General features: G+C 70.1%; 1 protein-coding gene across 1 annotated transcript; it reads left to right on the top strand.

Moving 5' to 3' along the window:
- Positions 1 to 1729: 1729 nt before the first annotated feature.
- Positions 1730 to 19816, top strand: Fibcd1 (fibrinogen C domain containing 1). The gene is given in 9 exon segments (XM_048345094.1): positions 1730 to 1801; positions 6860 to 6976; positions 6978 to 7307; positions 7309 to 7350; positions 10574 to 10733; positions 10931 to 11067; positions 17226 to 17322; positions 19294 to 19473; positions 19557 to 19816. Coding segments are annotated over 9 exon segments (1395 nt in total).
- The last annotated feature ends 1033 nt before the right edge of the window (positions 19817 to 20849 follow it).

The following is a 20849-nucleotide window of genomic DNA, read 5'->3' as shown; positions in this document are numbered from 1 at the left end:
CTGCAGAGGCCGCTGGACCCGCCGGCAATGCCTTTCCCCTTGCAAGATCCCCAGTATCTGCACCCTCCTGAACGTGCGTGCCTCTGTTTCCCCCTCAGCACATCCCAGGGCACACCCCCCCCCCATCCTGCCTAGTGATCCCCCAGATGGGCACTTCAAACCTCACCAGGGCGACCTTGGGTCTGTGCAGACTTTCCAATCCGGTGGGATTACAGGCCGGGGCTCCCGTGTCCTGTTCGGAGGAGGGAGCTGGGAGGGAGCTGCAGAAAACCTCAACCGCCCGCTCAGAGCCACAGCAGGAAAGTTCCAGTCCCTCGCCGCCTGGTGCCGGCTGCCTCCCCAACCTCCAGGGCCCTTCGGATTAAAGGGCATGGTGGGGAAACTGATCCAAAGGAGCACAATCCTCTGCCCCAGGCCCTAGAGCCCTCTAGGTCACTTGCTGACCCCCCCCTAATGGGCAGGAAAAGCCCCATCAAGGGGTGCCACCCGTAAAGAGCCTGGGCTACGGTTGGCCCTGGCCCTGCTCGCGGCCGGCACTGTGGGCTCCCTTGCCTCCTAACCCCGGCCTCCTCCTCCGCCGGGCCTGGCTGCGGGTGAGGCTTGGGAAGCTAAGGGCCGCGGAGGGACAGCAGCTGGGGGGTGGCAGTTCCTACCTGGGCCCCCCTGCCACACACCCCCAGCCCGCCGGCCCCAGTGCTGCGGGGTCCAGAGGGCCGGAGCGGGCCCAGGGGCCCCAGGAGCCGGAAACAACCTCAGGGCACAGCGGGGGTGCGGGAGGGGGAGGCGCGGTGTGCGAAGCGGGGAGAGGAGGGTGGAGTGAGCGGGGCGTCTCTGGACGCGGGGTGCGGGGATCGCGGCCTCCCTGGGTGCGGGGTGCGGGGTGCGGGCAGCGCCCACTCTGGACGCGGGAGCCCGGCCCGAGGCCCCGTGGCAGCGTCGCCGGCGCGGATCCAGGGCTTTGTTGGTTACCCCCGCGGCGGGGGATTAAACGCTTTTAGGCGCGCGGCGGAGGGCGGGCCGGGACCCCTCCCCTCCCCTCCCCGCCCCTCCCCTCCCCTCCCCTCCCCGCCCCTCCCCTGCCCTCTCCTCCCGGCGGCGGCGGCGGGGCGGGGCGGGGCGGCTCGGGCCCGGCCGGGGACCCCGAGTCCCCCCCGCGGGAGCCGTCGGGCGTCCGGGCGTCCTCGGGGCGGGGGGGTGGGGGGTGGGGGGCGGAGCACAGCGCGGCCCGGGCGCCCCGGCGGCCCGCGGGGGTCGGGGAGGCAGTTGGCGCGCGGGGCCCTGGCGGCCTCGGGCTTCCGCGGTCGCCGGCCGGGGTCTGGGGTGCGGCGGCTTCTGCGCGGGGTCTTTCTGGGGTCCTTGGAGGCGACAACTACCCAAGTCAGCGGCGCGCGCACGCGCGGGGTGGGAGGGGGCCCCGCGAAGTCCGAGAGGGAGCCGCGGGGGCGGGCGGGGGCGGGGCCTGGGGCGACGGGGGCGGGGCCTGGGGCGGCGGGGGCGGGGCCTGGGGCGGCGGGGGCGGGGCCGGGAGGGCGGGGCGGAGCCGGGGGCGGAGCCGGGGCGGAGCCGGGGCGGAGCGCGCGGCGCGGGCGCGGCGAGCGGGCAGCGGGCCGCGGGGGACGCCGCGCAGCCGTGGCTCTCGCGCTCCGGCTCGGCTCTCCTCGCCCCGCACGGCCCCGCGCGGCCCCCGGATCCGGGGAGCCCGGCGCCCCTGCGGCCCCTGCGCCCGAAGATGGCCAACGACCGGTGGAAGACCGTGGGCGGCGCTCCCCAACTTGAGGACCGGCCGCGCGATAAGCCGCAGGTACCGGGCCGCGGGGCGCGGGGCGCGGGGCGCGCGGGGCGCGCGGGGCGGCGGGCCCGAAGTTTGGGGAGCGCTCGGGCCGGGCGGGCGCCCCCTCTCCTCCTCCCGCAGCGGAGATTGGAACTCGGGGTTCGACGGGGGCGGCGCCCGGCCGGGGACCCCCGGCTGCGGGTGGGGATCCCGGCCCCGCGCCGCGCGTCCCGGTGCGGTGCCGGCTCGCACCCCCCACCCCCGGCCCGGGGACCGCGGGACCTCGGGGCTCCGCGAATGCGCATCGCCGGCCGGAGCCGGGCAGCGCGGCCGTCCCGGTCCCGGACGAGCGGGCGCGGGCTCCGGCGCAGTCACCCCCGCTGGGCGGGGACTCGAACCGGGGTCCGTGCGGTGCGCTCGCTCGGGGCCGGTCCCTGCCGGCGCCGCGTGCGGGAGAGCAGGAGCGGGCCCGAGGCTGTGCCCCGTGGCGGGAGGGGAGGGCAGCGCGCCCCGCGGGCCGGCGAGGGACTGGAGCCCAGCCTCGGACGCCGGGGCTGCGCCGCGGGGCCGCCCCAGGCCGGGCCGCCGGGGGACCGGGGGGGGGGGACGGGGGGGGGGGGGGACCGGGACGGCGCCCGCGGGGGCAGGGAGGCGGCCTGCCCGTTTTCAATTGTAAATTCCTCCCAGACAGATGTCACTGGGGAAGGAACAGCCGCGGGGAGGGGGCGGCGGGGCGGGCCGGGCCACCCCTCGCCCCCCTCGCTCCCGCACAGCCTGCGAAGCAGCGCCTGCCTTCCCGCCCACCGGGGGCCCCGCTGCACCGCCGTCCCCCCAGCGCAGATCAGAGACGGAGCGGGGCCTCGCCGGCTGCACAGCACGCCGGCCCGGGAGGCGGGAGCCCGGGGACCTCCCACCCGCGCCGTCGGTGCTCCTCCCTGAGTCAGATCTTCCCAAGCTGCCCCCGATAGCCGCACCTGCTCTGCAGAGATCTGGCTCTGCCCTCCTTGGAAGGGCAGCGAGGGTGCACGTGTGCCCGACCGGTCCTGGGATTTGAACTCAGGGCCTGGGCGCCCCCCCCCCCGTCCCTGAGCATTTCTGCTCCAGCCCCGTGCTGCCGCAGCTCCACTTCTGGGGCTTTCTGCCGGTTAAGTCCGGGTGAGAGTCTCACAGACTTTCCTTCCCCGGGCGGGCTTTGAACCACGCTCCTCAGCTCTCTGCCTCTCTCCTGAGTAGCTGGCATGACGGGCAGCAGCCCCGGGTCAGCATCTTAATTGCTGGACGTGTTCCCCGAGCCTGTCCCCAGCCTCCCTTCCCGCCGGCCCCTCACCGGGGCCACCGCCCGCCCGGCCTTCGCCGGCCCTGGGCCCCGGTTGCTTTTCTAACCTTTGCTACTGATTTGGTTGGTTCTGCTGTGCTCCCCAGCGCGCGCACGCACACGTGTGTAACGTGTACACACACATGCATGCATGTGCGCCCACATATGCAGTGCACACACATGTGCACGCACGCACACACCCTCCGCTCAGGTGCACCCACGTGTTCTTGAAACCTCAGAGGCCGCTGGCCCTCCAGGGAGCCTGCGCTGGTGTCTGTGTCTCTGGACCTGGGCGTCGTCTCCCTTCTCCCAGGGGCTCCTTGCGGCCTCTCTCTCAGGGCCTCCCCCTGCCGGCCTCCATTTCCTGCAAGGGATTCAGGTGGAGTTGAGGGCCCTTTGCTGAGCTGCTGGAAGCTTCTGTCAGGAGCACCCTGGGGAGAGGAGCCAGCAGGAGCCGCTGGGGGGGGGGGAGAGGTGGCTAGAGGGGGGGAGGGGGAAGGGGGGGACAGCCCAGCCTCCCCTGGGGCCCGGTCCCCAGCCGCTCCAGCCGGGTCCAGCATGGACCCCAGGGTGCAGGCACCGTGCGGCGGGGGGGGGGGGGGGGGCGGCAGGTGTGCCCGGGCCCCCTCCGTGCTGGTCTGAAGCCCACCTGTGCCTCCTGTTCCCTGGGGGAGCTCCTCAGCGTGCCGTGTGACCTGGGAGCCTTGCTCCCCCTCTCTGGGCCGTATGCGGGAGCAGCCCCCCCTCCCCCGTGCGCTCCCCGCCCGCCGCAGCCCCCCCACAGCCGCAGTGCAGCCCAGGGGATGCGTGGCGTTTGCCACGGGAGCGGAGCACCGCGCTCCCACCTGGAGGCGCCCCCCCCCCCCGTCTTTGTCTTTTCTTTTCTTTTTTTTATTTTTCTGGTAGTCATGGGACTTGAACTCAAGGCCCGGGCGCTGTTTCTGAGCTCTTGTGCTCAAGGCTGGCAGCGCTCCACCACCTTGAACGCCACTTCCGGTTTTCCGGTGGTTCACGGGAGCTAAGAGTCTCATGGCCTTTGCTGCCCTGGCTGGCTTTGAACTGCGATCCTCCGATCTCAGTTCCATTTTCCCTGCAGGGCACCCTGACTCTGGCCTTCGTCGGGGGGGGGGTCCCAGCAGAGGTGCGTGCTAGGGGGGAGGGCACCCTGACTCTGGCCTTCGTGGGGGGGGGTCCCAGCAGGGGTGTGTGCTCTGGGGGAGGGCACCCTGACTCTGGGCTTTGTGGTGGGGGGGGTCCCAGCAGGGGTGCGTGCTCCGGGGGAGGGCACCCTGACTCTGGGCTTCGTGGGGGGGGTCCCAGCAGGGGTGGGTGCCGGGAGAGGACTCCAGGCAGGACACGCTGGCCCGGGGGCCCTGCCCTGTCCATCCCCGCACGCGGCTCAGCTCCTGGTTTGCTGGGTGACCTTGGCACGCCCCGCGCGCCCTCCCCGCACAGGGAAGGGGCGCCCGCACCCTGGGGCTGAGACAGGAGGTTGGAGCCGGCTGGATAGAAAGCTCTGGAAATGGACAGGTGTCTCGTCGTCCTCGAGTGTGGGCAGAAAGCCGCTCCCCCCCCCTCCATGGCCACCCTCCCCCCCCCCAGCAGGCCCCGGACTGCCCTCCCCACCCCACCCCACGGGGCTGCCCCCCTCCCACCCATCCCCAGACATTGTCCGGACTTCTGAGAACATTCTAGGAAGCAAGAAGCACCTTCCTCCTTGGGAAGTTCTGCCCGCTCGCCGCCGTCTAACCTGAATCCCTGCTGCACCGAGTGCGCTTGGGGCTGTGAACAGAGACCCGTGCGCAGCCGCGAGATGCGGCCTGGGTCTCGGGGTGCCTGGCATCTCCCGGGCAGACCCCCCCCCCAGTCAGGCATGGCCCTGAGTCACGCGGGCGCTGCGGAGCCCAGCTCTCTGCCTCTTCCTGCTCGCTCCCTGGGGTTCGCAGGGAGACCCCAGAGGCAGAGGAGAGGGGATGAGGGAGGGAGACCCCCCCACACACACTTTGGTCCTCTTGAGCCCCACTCCACAGGGCTTAGGGTGCAGTCCCGGCCTGGGCCACCCTGGCTGTGGGCCAGGTGCGGGGGGGGGGGGGTGGGTGGGCGGAGACACATCCCGGGGGAGGTGAAGGGGGGGAGGTGCGTCCTGGGGAGGGAGCGCTGGGAGCCAGGCAGGGGCTGGCTGAGCTGGGAGGGGGCTGGTGGGCACCCCTGGGACTCGCGAAGCCCATGGGCTCTGGAGGGGCTTCGGGGGACCCCCACCCCTCCCCCTTTGGGGACTTCTGAGGCCTCTGGGCTCTGGAGGGGCTTCGGGGGACCCCAACCCTCCCCCTTTGGGGGCTCGCGAGGCCTGTGGGCTCTGGAGGGGCTGGGGGGGACGCCACCCCTCCCCCTTTGGTGGTGTGGCCGCGTTGGGGGGGGGGGGCGGGCCACAGCCGGGGCTGTGATTCCCAGCTGGCGGTGGGGAAGGGAGGACAGAGGGTGGGGGCTCAGGGGAGGCTGGATGTGGGGAGAGGGCAGCGGGGAGCCCCAGGACCTACTTCCTGGGGCTGCTGGGTGGGGCCGGGGCCATTGGCAGCCAGGAACCGGCAGGGAGCGGTGGACGAGACTCCTCCCCGAGGACCACAGACAGTGCTCCCTGGGGGGGGACGAGAGCTTTGGGACACGAACGCCCAGGGGCGGCAGTGCCAGCAGCTCCTCCCAGGGTCAGGGGGCCACGCCATACCTCCCCGGGTGGGGGGGGCAGAGCCCCGCCCCCCCGTCCCCCTGCCGCTCCCCCCCCTCCCCCGCCGTGCTGGAGCAGCTGGAGACACCCCCCCCCCCCGGACACTGGGCGGCCCCTGTACCCCTGCTTCCCGCCACCGTCCGTGCCGTGCCGTGCCGCGGGCGTGGTGGGTGCCCTGCCCTGGGCAGAGGGAGTTGGGGTGTCAGCTTGGAGCCTGGCCTGGCTCTCCCCCCTCCCCCTCCCCCCGCCACGGGTCGCGGCGCCCCGCGAATGGCAAGCTGCTCTCTGGTTCCGTCTCTGAGATGACCGGGTCCGCACACACACGCACCCCCCCCCCCCCCGTTCTTCCCGGACTCGCTCATTTCCCTGCCATCCTGGCTACTCAGGAGGCTGAGGTTTGAGGACTGAGGCGCAAAGCCAGGCCAGGGAGGAAAAGCCTGGGAGAGTCAGGTCTTCTCAGATAACCAGCAGGAAAGAATGCCAGCTGTGAGGGAGCCCGCGGACCTGAGTTCAAATCCCAGCACGGGCAACGAAGGGGAGAGAGCAGGGCCCCCGGTGACCGCGTGGCCCGGGGGAGGGGGAGGGGCGCCCGGCCCCCCGCCTTCTTCCCGCCTCCCTGGATCCACCCTCTGAGTCTCTCCTCTCCGTCCTCGGCGTGCGGCAGCTCCGTCTTTCTGTGCTGTGTGCGTCTGTGCGCGTGCGTGCGTGCTGGGGCTTGAACTCGGGCCTGGACGCCGCCCCTTGGCTTTCTCGCTCAAGAACGGCGCTCCACCACTCACTTCCGACCTCTCGGTGGTTCACTGGAGGTCGGAGTCCCGCAGGCTTTGCTGCCCGGGCTGGCTTTGAACCGCGATGCTGGGCCCTCAGCCTCCCGAGTGGCTGGGATTACAGGCGTGAGCGCTGCCCCCGGGCTCCCCGGCCCCGCGGCGTCCCCGAGCCGCTGCCGGGCGGAGCCGAAGGCCGGGGCCGAGCGCTCACGCGCCTCTCCTCTCTCCTGTCTGTCTGTCTGTCCGTCTGTCCGCGTCCGTGCGTCCTGGGCCGTCGTCCCCAGCGGCCGAGCTGCGGCTGCGTGGCGTGCACCGTGCTGCTGTCCCTGGCGGTGCTGCTGGCTGTGGTGGTCGCGGCCGCCCTGCTCTTCCTGAACCGCAGCCAGGCCCGGGGCACGGCGCCCCCCGCCCGTGGTCAGCACGGGCCCCGCGGGGGCCAACAGCGCGCTGGTCACCGTGGAGAGGGCCGACGGCTCCCGGCTCAGCATCACCATCGACCCGCGCTGCCCGGACCTGGCCGACGGCTTCGCCCGCCTGGAGGGCGCCCAGGCCTCGGTGCTGCGGGCGCTGGCGGAGCGGCGGGGGCCCCCGCCACCCCCGCCCCGGGCGGGCGCCCCCGAGCAGGAGCTGCTGGACGCCCTGGCGGAGCAGCTGCCCCGGCTGCTGTCCCGGGCCTCCGAGCTGCAGGCGGAGTGCACCGGGCTGCGCAAGGTGCACAGCGCCCTGGGCCAGGGGGCTCAGCACCCTGCAGAGCGAGCAGGGCCACCTCATCCAGGTGAGGACGCGGGCTCAGCCCGAGACCCCGCGGGGGGCGGCCAGTGGCCACCCGGCTTCTCTCCCAGCCCCACGCCCATCGGCCCCCGGCACCCAGCAGTGCCTCGAGGCAGCCAATGGCGAGCTGACGTTTAGCCCCGCTTTCCCAGAGGTGGAGGGAGCCCTGGCAGGCCTGCAGTCGCCCCATCTTCTCTCCTGGGCGCGCTGTCCACTCTCCCAGGAACCGCCCCCCCACCCCCCACCGCCTGCCTCCATGGCTCCCAAGGGGGCCCGGCAGGTCAGGCCCAGCTCTCTGGGTTCTGCCCAGCCTGTGGCCCTCCTCCTCCTCCCCCTCCTCCCCCTCCTCCTCCTCCTCCTCCTCCTCCTCCTCCCTCCTCCCTCTTCCCTCCTCCTCCTCCTCCCTTTCCTCCTCCTCCTCCTCTGCCTCCTCCTCCTGTGCTGATTGATACTAGGGCTCGAGCTCAGGGTCTGGGTGCCGTCCTTGAGTTTTTTCCTTCTCAAGGCTGGCGCTCTACCACTTGAGCCACAGCTCCACTCTGGCTTTTTGGTGGTTACCTGGAGATCCACGTTTCATGGGTTTTCCTGCGCGTTCCAGCTTCAAGCCTTGCTCCTCAGACCTCGGCTTCCCGAGTGGCTGGGATTACAGGCGTGAGCCGCCGCACCCGGCTTTCTAGTGCTGTTCCGTGGCATCTCCGGTTGACGCGGAGGCTGCAGCTAGTTCCTGGGCCCACCGGCAGCTCCCACCCTTCTGCCCATCCACCCCCCACCCCCCGGGCACTTGGTCATCCAGCGGCTCCCCTCCTCTGCGGGCTGCAGCTGGGAAATTACAGCCTCTTTTCGCTGTCTGGGTGACGGATGGGGCCTGGCCTCCCCTCCCGGGCTGGGCGGCTCAGCCAGCTTCCTGCTGCTGTGCACTTCCCTTCCCCAGCACAGCCCCTGGCTGGGTCCACCAGTGACCCCACCACCACCACCAAGCCGGGTGCTGGCAGGTGCCTAGAGCCTCTCCCCCTCCACCCCCCCACCCCCCCCGCGAGGTAGATAGCGTCTCTGGGGGCCTGAAGCCACGCCTCACTGTACTGGCGTGTGAATACACCAGTCCTGGGCTTGAACTCAGGGCCTGGGCGCTGTCCCTGAGCTTTCCTGCTCAAGGCTAGCGCTCCACCACTTGAGCCACAGCTCCACTGCTGGCATTTTGGCAGCTACTCGGAGATCAAGAGTCTCCCCAGGGCCGGCTTTGAACCGCAATCCTCAGATCTCGCCCCCCCCCCCCAGTGGCTGGGATTACAGGCGCGAGCCACTGGTGCCTGGATCACTGCATGCTTGAGGCAGAGCATTTCCCATACTCCCGCTGGTTCCAGAAGCTTCCCTGGTCCCCTGTGTGTCTCAGAACCAAGCCCCGGGGACGCCCACGGGTGGGGACCCCCCCTCTGAAGAGGCGAGGTTCCTGGCTGTCATCCCAGTCCGGGCCCCCAGGGGGCGCACAGGAGTCTGCGGGTGGAGTTGGGGCCGCGGGCCCCGTCAGCCAGCTGGGGGCCGGGATGTCACAGCCCCTTTCTTCGTGGTCCCGGGGCTTCACTCGGAGCCTGGAGCCGGTCGGTCCTCCAGCTGTTTTCCTTTTTGCCTAAGGCTGGCGGCTCTGCCACTCGAAGCCCGGCTCCACTCCGGCTTCCGTCTGGATGGATGACTGGAGATGAGCGTCTCACGGGGCTTTCTTGCCCGGGCTGGCTTTGAACCGTGATCCTCAGACCTCAGTCTTCCTGAGTCGCCAGGATGACAGGCGTGAGCCACGAGGCCCGGCTGCCCGTCCCCTCGTTTGCAGGGTGTATAAATGGGGTCACGGGCCGGGGCCCGAGGGGTTGTTGGACACCCGAGGGCCACCTAGGGCTCAGCTGGCCTCCGGCGTCGGGGGAGGGGGGCCCCCCTCCCCAAGTGCTGCTTTAGAAAATCCTCCTGCAGGAGAAACGGGGCTCCCCGCGTGTGCTGTGCTCGGTCAGCCCGTGGGTCACCCTGTCGTGTGGAGGGGTAAACCGAGGCTGTGTGGCGGCCATTAACGCGGGCCACGTTTCTCGGTGCCTTCTCAGCTGCCACCATTTGCCCCTGTGTGCCGAGGTGCTTCCCCGCCCGAGAGGGAGGGAGGGAGGGAGGGGCAGTGTCTGAGAGCCTCGAGGGGCTGCCTGTGCCCCCCCCCGGCCCCCACACGGGAATGGACAGGCTGCAGCCGCTCCGCCCCCCCCCCCCGGGCTGCCCCGCCCAGCCCCGAGGAATCACATGCCCAGCGGAGGGGAAACAGACAGGACTGGCAGGGCCCGCCTCGGATGGAGAGGCTGAGCGCGGCGCCCTGCAAACTGCCAGCCCGGCGGGCGCGTCTCCCTCCCTCCCTCCCTCCCTCCCTCCCCGGCGATTATCCGCGGGTGACCGCGTCGGGCTGGGCTCCGTGCTGACTGCGGTCGGTCCGCGCCCCCTCCTCTCCCTCCACGCGGTCCCAGCGCCTGAGGACACACGGCCGAGATCCACACCCCCCCCACCCCCGCCCCGGGAGCCAGCCCCCACCCGCGGGCCCGGTCCTCATCCCCGCTTGCTAGCAGGTTCGGCTCCTCTGGGCCTCAGTTTCTCCGAGTACGGCAGAGGTGGCAGCCCCAGGTCCTGAGCCCGAGCAGTTGCTCACAGGAGATGGAGGCCGGCCTGTGGGGTGTGTGGCCCCCCTGGTCTGACCGACGGGCGCTGGTGGCTCACCCCTGTAGTCCTAGCTACTCAGGAGGCTGCGATCTGAGGTGGGTGGTTCAAAGCCAGCCAGGGCTGAAAGGTCCCCTGAGACTCTTATCTCAATAAACTACCAAAAAAAAAGCCGAAAGTGGCGCTGTGGCTCAAGTGGTAGAGTGCTGCTAGCCTGGAGAAGAAAAAAAAAAGCTCAGGGGCGGCGCCCAGGCCCTGAGTTCGAGCCCCAGGACGGGCAACAAAAACACACAGCGGAGCTGGGGTCACCCGCCCCCTCCCTCCCGCCCTTGTCCCCGGAGTCCTCCGTGTTCTGCAAGGTCAGCAGTGCCTGCCAGAGCTTGGCTGACCCCCCCAGATCGTGGGGGAGCCGGGTCAAGACCACGGCCGCCACGGGCGGGAAGCCCCTCCACCCACCCACCGTGAGGGAGTGCCGTCCGGGACTCCCCGCTCCCCCCCCTCCCCGGTCCCCCCCCGGCCCCCCCCCCCCCGTGACCTTCCGTGTGCCGCAGCTCCTGTCCGAGAGCCAAGGCCACATGGCCCACCTGGTGAACTCCATCAGCGACTTCCTGGACGCCCTGCACAGGGAGCGGGGGCTGGGCCGGCCCCGAGCCAAGGCCGACCTGCAGAGGGCGCCGGCCCGCGGAGCCCGGCCCCGGGGCTGCGCCGGCGGTGAGTGCCCGGGACCCCCCCCCCCCCGACGGGGAGCGGGGGGAGGTCACACGCAGACCTTCGGGGGTGGGGGGGGCGCTCTGTGCTGACCTGCCCTTCCCCGCCCACCGTGGTGGCTCCGGGAGGAGAGCGAGGGGGGGAAGGGCAGGACGGGGGCTCCCCGGCGCTGACGGCCCCTCCCTCGTTCGCGGCCCCAGGCCCCCCGCCCCGGGACTGCCTGGACGTCCTCCTGAGCGGCCAGCAGGACGACGGTGTCTACTCGGTCTTCCCCACGCACTACCCCGCCGGCTTCCAGGTGTACTGCGACATGAGCACCGACGGCGGCGGCTGGACGGTGAGTCTCGGCACGGGGGCCCCCTGTGGTTAAGGGGGTGTGTGTGTGTTGAAGGGCCGCGCGCAGGCCCTGGCTCCCCGGGGCGGGGGGGGGGTGAGATCCTGGCGGGAGACCCTGTGACTCGCGCCCCACCCCAGGGCCTCCCGGCTCCGGCCCGGCTGCGCGTGTCCGCCCTGGCCTGTCCCCGTCGGGGGGCCGGCACCGGGCAGCTCGGGCCTGGGCTTCGCGGTGGAAGGGGCTGGCAGTTGCGGCCGCCACCAGCCTGAGGGCCGGGAAAGGAGACGGAAGGAGGACGGCGGGGGTGTGGCTCCGTTCCAGCCGCGCCACGCGTACACGAGGAGATGGGAATCTCGTGAAGACTGTGCCACGCGCGTGGTCTTAAGTTAGTGGGACGCAGCGGCGGGTACGCGGCCCGGGCCGGGCGTGAGGCCCTTAACAAAAGAAAGGCTAAAGTGAGGTGCCGGTGGCCCACGCTTCTGATCCAAGCTACTCGGGCCTGAGGCCTGAGGATGGAGTTTGAAGCCGGCCCGGGCGGGACAGTCCTCAAGGACGTCTGTCCCTGCCAGATGCCCACGGCTCACCCCTGTCATCCCAGCTCTCAGGAGGCTGAGATCTGAGGATCACCGTTCGAAGCCAGCTGGGCAGGATAAGTCCCCGGAAACTTGAGTTTTTGCTTGCTTTTGTTTGTTTGCTTGCCGGTCCTGGGGTTTGAAACTCATGGCCTGAGCACTGTCCCCTGGCTTCTTCCAGCTCAAGGCTAGCACTCTGCCACTTGAGCCACAGCGCCACTTCTGGCCGTTTTCTGTATATGTGGTGCTGGGGAATTGAACCCAGAGGCCTCATGTATACGAGGCAAGCACTCTTGCCAGTAGGCCACAGTCCCGGCCCCCCAGGGGATTCTTATCTCCAGGTAATTAGCAAAACGCGGGGAGCGGTGGTGTGGCTTAAGTGGCAGAGCAGCCGCCTTGATCGTGAAGGGAGGGAGGAAGGAGGACGACAGCAGCCTCCTCGCCGCACTGTGCCCGGGGGCTGCGTTCCCCCGTCGCCCCCCAAAGGCCCCAGCATTGACTGTTGGTAGAGTACGGCCGTCCAGGGCGGTGGGTGCTGGGGGCAGAGTTTCACGTCAGCCTCGCGAGCGTGGTGGAGGCGGAGGAGAGGGAAAGGGTTTCCGGGGGACCCTCGCCGGCTGCGGGGGGGGAGGGGGCGGCAGCGTCTGTCTCCTGCAGAGGCGAGGCGAGGGGGAGGCCAGGGGAGCCCCGGCTGCCATTAGGAGCCGGGCTGAGAGCAGCCGGGGCTCCCCGGGGGCCCCAAAGACGCTCGCGTCTTGAACCCGTGTTTCTGCGCCGCGCGAGGAGAGCGAGCTTTTAGACGGCCCCAGTCCGTGTCGGGGGGTTAAAAGCTCTTTAGTTTTCCTGGGCGAGAGGAGGCTGAGTTATGGCGTCTGCCTGGGGGACCCTGGGGGGCAGAGCGCTTGCTGGGCAGCGGGGGGGGGGGGGGGCTCCCGCCAGCACTGTGGGGGGCAGGCCGGGGGGCAGCCGCCGCCGGGCTGGGGGGGGGGGAGCTCCCGGTGGGAGGGGCAGGCTTGCTGGGGAAGGGGGGCTGGGGGGGCACACGGGGGGGGGGGCTCTGCAGGGGTGCAGCCGCCCAGCAGGCCAGGGCTACCGGGGCCCCGGGCGTGGGCCGGGCGGGTCCCGGGCTCCGTGAGCACCGGCGCTGGGTTCCGGGTTCGTGCGCCGCGGGGTGGAGGCCACCGCGGCTCCCGTGGTGGGGGGGGGGACGGCGGGCATTTGCCGGCCACGGGTGAGCAGAGGCCTCGCCGGGCCAGGCCAGCCAGGAGCCGCGTCAAAGCCACCTGGGACTGGAGCTAGAATGAGGAGGAGGGGGAGGGGGGAGGGGGAGGGGGGAGGGGGAGGGGGAGGGGGAGAAAGAGGAGAAGGCGGGCGAGGGGAGGGAGGAGGACCCTGGGTAGGGTCCCTGCAGATCTGCCCAGGGCCTGGCAGCACCGGGGCCTAATTGCCAAGTTTCTGCATAATCACGCGCCGAGGTCACACGGGGGGGGGGGGGGGCTGGTGCAGCTCCCACGCAGAGGCTCGCATGGAATCGATTCCTCTCCCCAGTCCCGCTCTGATCCCGGGCTCCGGGCCCCCTGTGCGCGCGGCACGCACACGCACACACACACACGCGCGCACACACGCACACACACGCACGCACACGCACACACGCACACACACACGCACACGCACACACGCACACACACGCGCACACGCGCACACACGCGCACACGCACGCACGCACACACACGCACACACGCACATACACACGCACACACAGAGCATCTGCCGTGCCTGGTTCCGCCCAGGCGCCCGCGTGCGCGGCGGGTCCCCCACCCCGTGGGGTCGCAGGCTCCGGGGGGCCTCTAATTGGCTCTGCTGCTGAGGAGCCCCCCCACCCCCCGGCCTGTCCCCCACCTGCTGCTTGCTCCGGAACTTCAAAGGGACTGGCGGGCCGGGGCTCTGGGAGAGATGAAAGCTCCCAGGGGGGTCCTGCCAGGAGGGGGGCAGCCCCCCCCCAGCCCAGGACCGTGCTCCCGGCCCCCCCCCCGCAGTGAAGGGGGGCGGGGGATGGCCCTTGGCAGAGCCACCTACGGGCAGGGGTCAGGGGTTGTGATCGGCACCGGGTTTCCCATGCAGGGGAAGCACGCGGAGCCGGGGAGCAGCCGGTCACCGTGGGATCGTGTCAGGGCCGGGCGTGGGCCGTGTGCGTGCGTGCACGCGCGTCCACACCAGCTCCACCTCTCTGCAAGCCGCCGCCCCTGGGTGCGCCTCGGCCTCTCCGGCGGAAGGCGGTGGACGAGTCCTCACCCCAGCCGCCCCCCTTCCACACCCCACACCCCCCCATCTCAGCGGGGCTGGACGCCAGTCATTCCCCATCGCAGAGAAAGGGGCTCCGGGGGTGACCCCAGAGGCCGTGGGCGCCCACGGGAGCCGGCCCGGCGGGGTCACCCCTGTGACGGACACCCCGGGGATGGGAAGGGGAGGTGGCGGGGCAGGAGGGCAGCTGTGGCCCTGTGCAGGCAGAGACACCATGGTGGGACCCTGGCCTGCGGGCACCAGCAGTGTGTGTGTGTGTGTGTGTGTGTGTGTGTGTGTGCGTCTGGCCTGGGCGCTGCCCCTGGGCTTTTCCGCTCCAGGCTGTCTCTCTGCCGCTTCCGCTCAGCTCCACGTGGGGCTTTTCGGTGGTTCACCGTCGCGTGGGCTCTGCTCCCCAGGCCGGCTTTGAACCGCGGTCCTCGGGTCTCCGCCTCCTGAGTAGCGGGGGTGACGGGCGGGAGCCGCGGCGTGCGGCCCAGGCACCGGGGCTGCTAGCGCTCTGGGGTTCCCAGCCCGCTCCGCTCCGCTCTGGGTCCCCGGCTCCTGTCCGATAGAGGAAGTGGGGGGGGCCCTCGGGCTGGGCTGGGAGGGGAGACGGCGCCCTATAGATGGGGCGGGTGTGGGGCGAGGGAGGCAGGGGAGCCCCTGGCACCTTCTAGAAGGCACAGCGGGCGGCCCGCCTGCACGGCGGTCGGGGGCTCCGCTGTAGCTCTCTGCATCCTCTCGCTGGGGTCTTCCGGCGGGGTTGGGGCTCCCCGCTTCCGGGGTCCCCGTGCTGATGCGCCCAGAAGCCTGGCGCCCGCAGTGGTCTTAGTGGGGAGGGCAGTGGCAGGGTGGCGCCGGGCAAGTTGAGCTCTTGGGGAGGGGGGATGGAGGGCGGGCGTGGGGGGGGGCTGTCCTTAGTCCAGGCCACCCCGGAGCCCCTCCCCGAAGCTGTGTCCCCACCCCAGGTCTGCACCGCATCCTGCGTGGACGGGTGGTGCTTCAACACCAAGGGCCTCACCCCCAAGCTCCCTCAGGCTCCCTGACTCAGTTTCCCTGACGGGCACCTGGCACACCCAGGGCACCTTGAAGCATGAGTGAAAGGGTGTGGCAGGCCCCTCGGGACCGCTGTGGGGGAGATCAGGGCCCAAGGAGAGGGGGGGACCAGAGACCCCCGCCGGGCCTGCTGCTCCTGCCGAGCACCCGTGATGCGCGACGCGGGGACCCCGGCTTCCGCACGATCTTCCGAGCACAGCGGCGGACGCCGAGGCTGGAGAGATCCGCCCCCGGGACCCACGCCTGCAGCCACGGGGCCGCCGAGACCCGTGGGGACCCTGGGGGGGTCGGGGGGGGTCAGGGGGCACCCAGCCGCGGCAAGCACCTTCAGTTCTCTTTGTGGGAAGCAGGCTGTCTCCCCCACGCCCTGGGGGAGCCCCGGCGTGTGCTCGGATCGGGCTTTGGAAGCGGGCGTGCTCCGGGTGCCAACGCGCAGTCGATATCCGCCCGGCGCGCGCCGCTCCCCGAGGCTTATCGAGTTTCCTTCCGCCCGCCCTGGACTGTGAAATCTCAGGGCTGGAGCGGGATCGGGGCGGCTGAGCAAGGGGAAAAAAGAGAGGTGGCGCCCCCCATCCCCCAGGCCGCGCCGTGACGTCGGAGCTGCCCCGATGCCCGCCGGACGCGGCCTGGGGCGGGGCCGGGGGCAGGGCGAGGCGGCGGCGGGTCCGCGCGCCGCTCCCGCCGGGCTGCTTAGCCATGGAAGTGGCAGCTTGCACACGCGCGCGCGCAGCCAAGTCTCTGGTACATCAGACGCTGACACAGATGGAGGCTGGTGGGCGGGGGGGGGGGGGGGGGGAGGCTCCGGAATGAGCAGGAAAAGGCTGGTTGGACAAGAAAGGCGGTGGGAAGGGAGGGGGCCGGGAACAGGGCTGTCAGCGAGCTGGTAAATACCCAGGCCGGCCTGGTCCTTATTTCAAAGCAATTTAACCGGAGGGATTCCAGACTCCCAAATCAACAATGCTATGGAGATGAAAAGCAGAGGCAGGGCAGCCTCATCGGTGTCCAGGTCACGCCCTAGCCCGCCCGTGGGCTCCTCAACCCCCTCCCTGAAGCAGTAGACTTTGGGGCTCCTGGTCGTGTGTCCCCCCCCCCTCCCCCCCCCCCCCCCCCCCGCCTCTGATCCTGGTCCAGGCTTTTGGTTACTCGGGAAAGGAGCTGTTGGAGAGATGGGCCCCGGAGGACGAGCAACAGGACAGGTCTGTTTAGAAAACGAGAATGGAGCCAGGCGGCAGTGGCTCACACCGGTGATCCCGGCTTCTCAGGAGGCTGGGATCGGAGGATCGTGGCTAAAAAGCCAGGTGCGGAGCTGTGGCTCAAGTCGTAAAGCACGAGCCTTGAGTGAAAAAGCCAAGCGAGGGTGTGAGGTCCTTGAGTTCAAGCCTCAGCACTGGCACAAACAAAAATAAAAGCCAAGAGCCGGGCTCACACCTGGAATGCTGGCCGCTCCGGAGGCGGAGCTGGGAGAATCGCAGTGGAAGGCAGCCGAGGCCGGAACATCTGTGAGGCTCTTCTCCCCGGTTGGTCCCCAAAGAAGCCAGACGAGCGGCTGGGACTATGGCCCAGTGGTAGAGTGCTCGCCTTGCATCCATGAAGCCCTGGGTTCGATTCCTCAGCACCACGTATGTAGAAAAAACAGGAAGTGGCGCTGTGGCTCAAGTGGCAGAGTGCTGGCCTTGAGCTAAAAGAAGCCAGGGACAGTGCTCAGGCCCTGAGTCCAAGCCCCAGGACTGGCAAAAAAAAACCAAAACAAGCAAAAAAAAGAAAAAAAGCCAGAAGTGGAGCTGTGGCTCAAGTGGTTGGTAGAGCATTAGCCTTGAGCACAGACGTTGAGGGCAGTGCCCAGGCCGTGAGTTCAAGCCCCAGGACGGGCACACAGCAAACAAAAACCAAGACAAGGAACAAACAGACTGGAGAATGGGAGTTGGGGTGCACCTGGTAGCGGCGGCCTTGCCAGGCCCCGGGGGTCCCCGAGAAGGGTTTGTGTTTGGTTTCATGTTGACCTGGGAAGAGCTATCAGGGCATCTGCCCATCCCCTTTTCTTAACCAATGGGGAAACTGAGGTCCAGAACAAGAAAGGGCCCGGCCTGGTGTCCTGCAGTCAGAGGCAGAGTGGCTGGTAAGCTGTCCCTCTTGCGGGGACACCCAGAGGCCTGCTCCCTCCGTCACCACCCGGCATCGAGCCTCTGCCGTCCCCAGACCAGCCCACACCATCCTGATATGGCCCCCCCCTCCTCCCCCCTCCCCCTGCAGGTGTTCCAGCGGCGGGAAGATGGCTCCGTGAACTTCTTCCGGGGCTGGGAGGCCTACCGAGAGGGCTTCGGCAAGCTCACGGGGGAGCACTGGCTAGGTGAGCCCCTGCCCCTGCCCCCCCCACTGTGGGGCCTCTTCCGGGACCCCCCCCTCCCGCCGTCCCTCCCCGCACTGGCCGCTCAGATCTTCCCGCCTCTGTGTGCCTGGGCTCCGGAGCCGCGGAGGCCGAGGCAGGAGGATGGGGAGCTGGAGGCCAGCCTGGGCCACCTAGTGAGGTCCCGTGTCCACAGCCAGAGTGACGGGAGCTTCCGGCGAGGGTCAGTGAGGGTCTCCAGGTCCGTCCCCGTCTCACTGAGGGGTTTGCCTTTTCCTAGCGAGTAACGGCAACTCTTTACATATGAAGGCTCCGGAGCCCTGGTTCCTATGATGCGTGTTTCCTGCTGGTCATTTGTCGTCCAGCTTAGAGAAGTTGGGCTGTCACCTTCTGCCGTGTGTGCATGTGTGTGTGTGTGTGTGTGTGAGCGTGCGTGCACGCGTGTGTGTGTGCATGTGCGCACATGCCAGTCCCAGGGCTTGAACTCAGGGCCTGGGCTGGGGTCCCTGACCTTCTCCACTCCAGGCTGGCGCTCTGCCACTTTGAGCCACACACAGCTCCACTTCTGGCGTTTTTGGTGATTAACTGGGGACAAGGATCTCCCATGTTCCTGTTCAGGCTGGCTTTGATCCTCCGTCCTCAGCCTGCTGGGCAGCCGGCATGACAGGCGTCAGCCACCAGTGTTCTGCATTTCAGGCCCCGATTTGATGCCCCGCTTTCAGGGACATGTCTGTTTTTTTTTCTTTTTTGTGGTCTGTGCTTTTCAGTGTTACACTTTAGGCTCAGGTCTTCGATCGGCTTACAAGTGCTGGGGTTGACCGAGGGGGGCTTGGGAGTCGAGGGTCCCCCCTCTGTCTCCTTCTCTCCTGTTCTCCGGGACCCAAACTTGGGGTGATAACATTTTGAGTCACTATCGAGGGGGCCCAAAGCCGTGGAGGGGGTGGAGCGGGGAAAGGCAGGTCCCATGACACAGATCCCGGGAGGTCAAGGTCGGTGAGGGCTGACCTTTGGCCTTGTGGAGGAGTGGGCGGGGCGTTTCCCAGCATCCCCTGGGCTGTCCCCTTCTTGCCCCAGTGCCGTGGGAAGTGCCCTGTGATGTGACCCTGGGGCTCCCGCCCTGGGGCCCCTCAGGTCGGAGGAGAGGAGGAGGGGGGACGCCGGAGGACGCCGCTTGTGCAGCCCTCGCTGCGGTCTCAGGCCCTGCTGGTGGGCAGGGGCTCAGCCCATGGCCTCCCGCAGTGGGTGAAATGGCAGCCTGCGGGCTGGGCGCGGAGGGGCGGCCAGGGCCGAGGCGGACGAGACGCCGCTGCCGGCTTTCCTTAAGCCCCGTAATGGAGAGCTAATCACACCAGCGGGAGGGGAGCTGCCTTGTGAGATTCCCAGGACGCGCGGGGAGGGGGGACGAGGGGAAGCGGGAGGGGGGAGATGGTAGGTGCCGCCCCCTCTCCCCCGGGGGCGTGGGAGTGAGGCCAGGAAACGAACCCCAAGGACCCGGTGAGGAGCAGGGACAAGTGTCCCAGGCAGAGGGAGCAGCAGCAGCTCAACAGATCCTGCCTGGGTGGTGCGAAAGGAAGAATCCTCCTGACTCCTGTGCTCTCCCCTGTGCTCTCCCCTGTGTCTGGAAAGCACAGACCAACGTGGTGTGTGAGTGTGTGTGTAGTTAGTTGGGCTTGAACTCACGGCCTGGGCATGCATCGTTCAAGGCGAGCAGCCTACCACTCGCGCCCCGGCTCGGCGCGCCGCGTGGCCCCTGGTTAGCTGGAGTTGGGCGCTGCTAGGATCACAGGCCGGAGCCTCCGCCCTCCCCGAAGCCCCCCGGGAAACCAGACGGCGAGACCCCTCCCCCCCTCCCAGACCCGCCTGCGGGAGTTAGGCCTCCCGGCACGCCCGCGAGCTCAGCTCTCGTGTCTCCTGTTTTCTCGGGGTGCTCCTTCTCCCACCCCCCGCCCCCCACCCCCACCCCCCGTGCCCCAGGGCTCAAGAGGATCCACGCCCTGACCGCCCAGGCCAGCTACGAGCTGCACGTGGACCTGGAGGACTTCGACAACGGCACGGCCTACGCCCGCTACGGGACGTTCGGCGTGGGCTTGTTCTCCGTGGACCCCGAGGAGGACGGGTACCCCCTCACCGTGGCCGGCTACTCGGGCACCGCCGGTAAGGACGGCCCAGCTCCCCCGGCGCGCGGGAGGGGCGCCGCCCCTGCCCTCACCCCCCGCCCCCCCCCGCCCCCCCCCCAGGCGACTCCCTCCTGAAGCACAGCGGCATGAGGTTCACCACCAAGGACCGCGACGGCGACCACTCGGAGAACAACTGCGCCGCCTTCTACCGCGGCGCCTGGTGGTACCGCAACTGCCACACGTCCAACCTCAACGGCCAGTACCTGCGCGGCGCGCACGCGTCCTACGCCGACGGCGTCGAGTGGTCCTCCTGGACCGGCTGGCAGTACTCGCTCAAGTTCTCCGAGATGAAGATCCGGCCGGCCCGGGAGGGCCGCTAGCGGGGAACCGCCCCGCCCTGCCCCTCCCCTCCCCCACCCGCGCCCCTCCCCCGCCGCCCCTCCCCCACCCGCGCCCCTCCCCCACCCCTCCCCCACCCACGCCCCTCCCCCACCCGCCCCTCTCTCCCACCCGCGCCCCTCCCCCGCCACCCCTCCCCCGCCACCCCTCCCCCCCGCCCCCTCTCTCCCACCCGTGCCCCTCCCCCGCCACCCCTCCCCACCGCCCCTCCCCCTGCCCCGGCTTCCCCGTCGGGGCCCAGGACACCCACAACCTTCTCACTGCCCTCTCCACGACCCCCCCCCCCCCCCCGCCGCCGGGCCCGACGCTGTGGGGGGCCACGGACCGCGCCCCATGACCTGAGCCCGCGCCGGGCACGGTGGGCTGACACCCCCAGGCTGTCAGAGGGGACTTGGGGTTGGTTTTGAGGCCCACTGAGACGCTCAGCCTGGAGGCCCTGGCAGTACCAGTCACTGCCTGTGACCCCCCTCCCTTCCCCCCCCCATGCCCGGAGCACGAGCCCAGGGCGCGGCCGGGCAGGGCCGCTGCAGCGACGTGCGCCCTGAGATCGAGCGCGGTGCTCCCGGCGGTCCCCCCCAGCGCTCTGCCCTGCACCCCGAGACCCCGGCCCGCCTGCCGCCCCCCAGGCAGAGCCTGCACCCCAACCTGGACCCAGCCTCGTGGACAAGGTCTGAGGCAGCAATGGCACTGACTCCAGGAGGCCCGGCCAGCCCGGAGGCGGCTGTCTGGGGATGGGGGGGGGGGGGGGGGCTGCCCCCTACTGGGGCCTGCGGGCCGGTCCAGACTGAGTGGCACTCACCGCACGGCACTGCCGCCGCCCACGGGGGGCAAGGCCCGGCACCGGAAGCTTCCTCGGAGGGGCGATGACGTAACAAGACGCGGCTCGCCCCCCCCACCACACCCCCGCTGGTCGGCGGGCGGAGCGCAGAGCGTTGAAGTTCGAAGCCGGCTCCGGTAGACCAGTCCCCGAGGCCGCTCCCTCGTTGAGCAGCAAAAGGCTAGACGCGGACGCGT

Source organism: Perognathus longimembris, chromosome 1 (assembly GCF_023159225.1).
Source record: "Perognathus longimembris pacificus isolate PPM17 chromosome 1, ASM2315922v1, whole genome shotgun sequence".
NCBI lineage: Eukaryota > Metazoa > Chordata > Mammalia > Rodentia > Heteromyidae > Perognathus > Perognathus longimembris.
The sequence above is the reverse complement of the archived record's forward strand: the minus strand, read 5'-3'. Positions and strand labels throughout refer to the sequence as shown.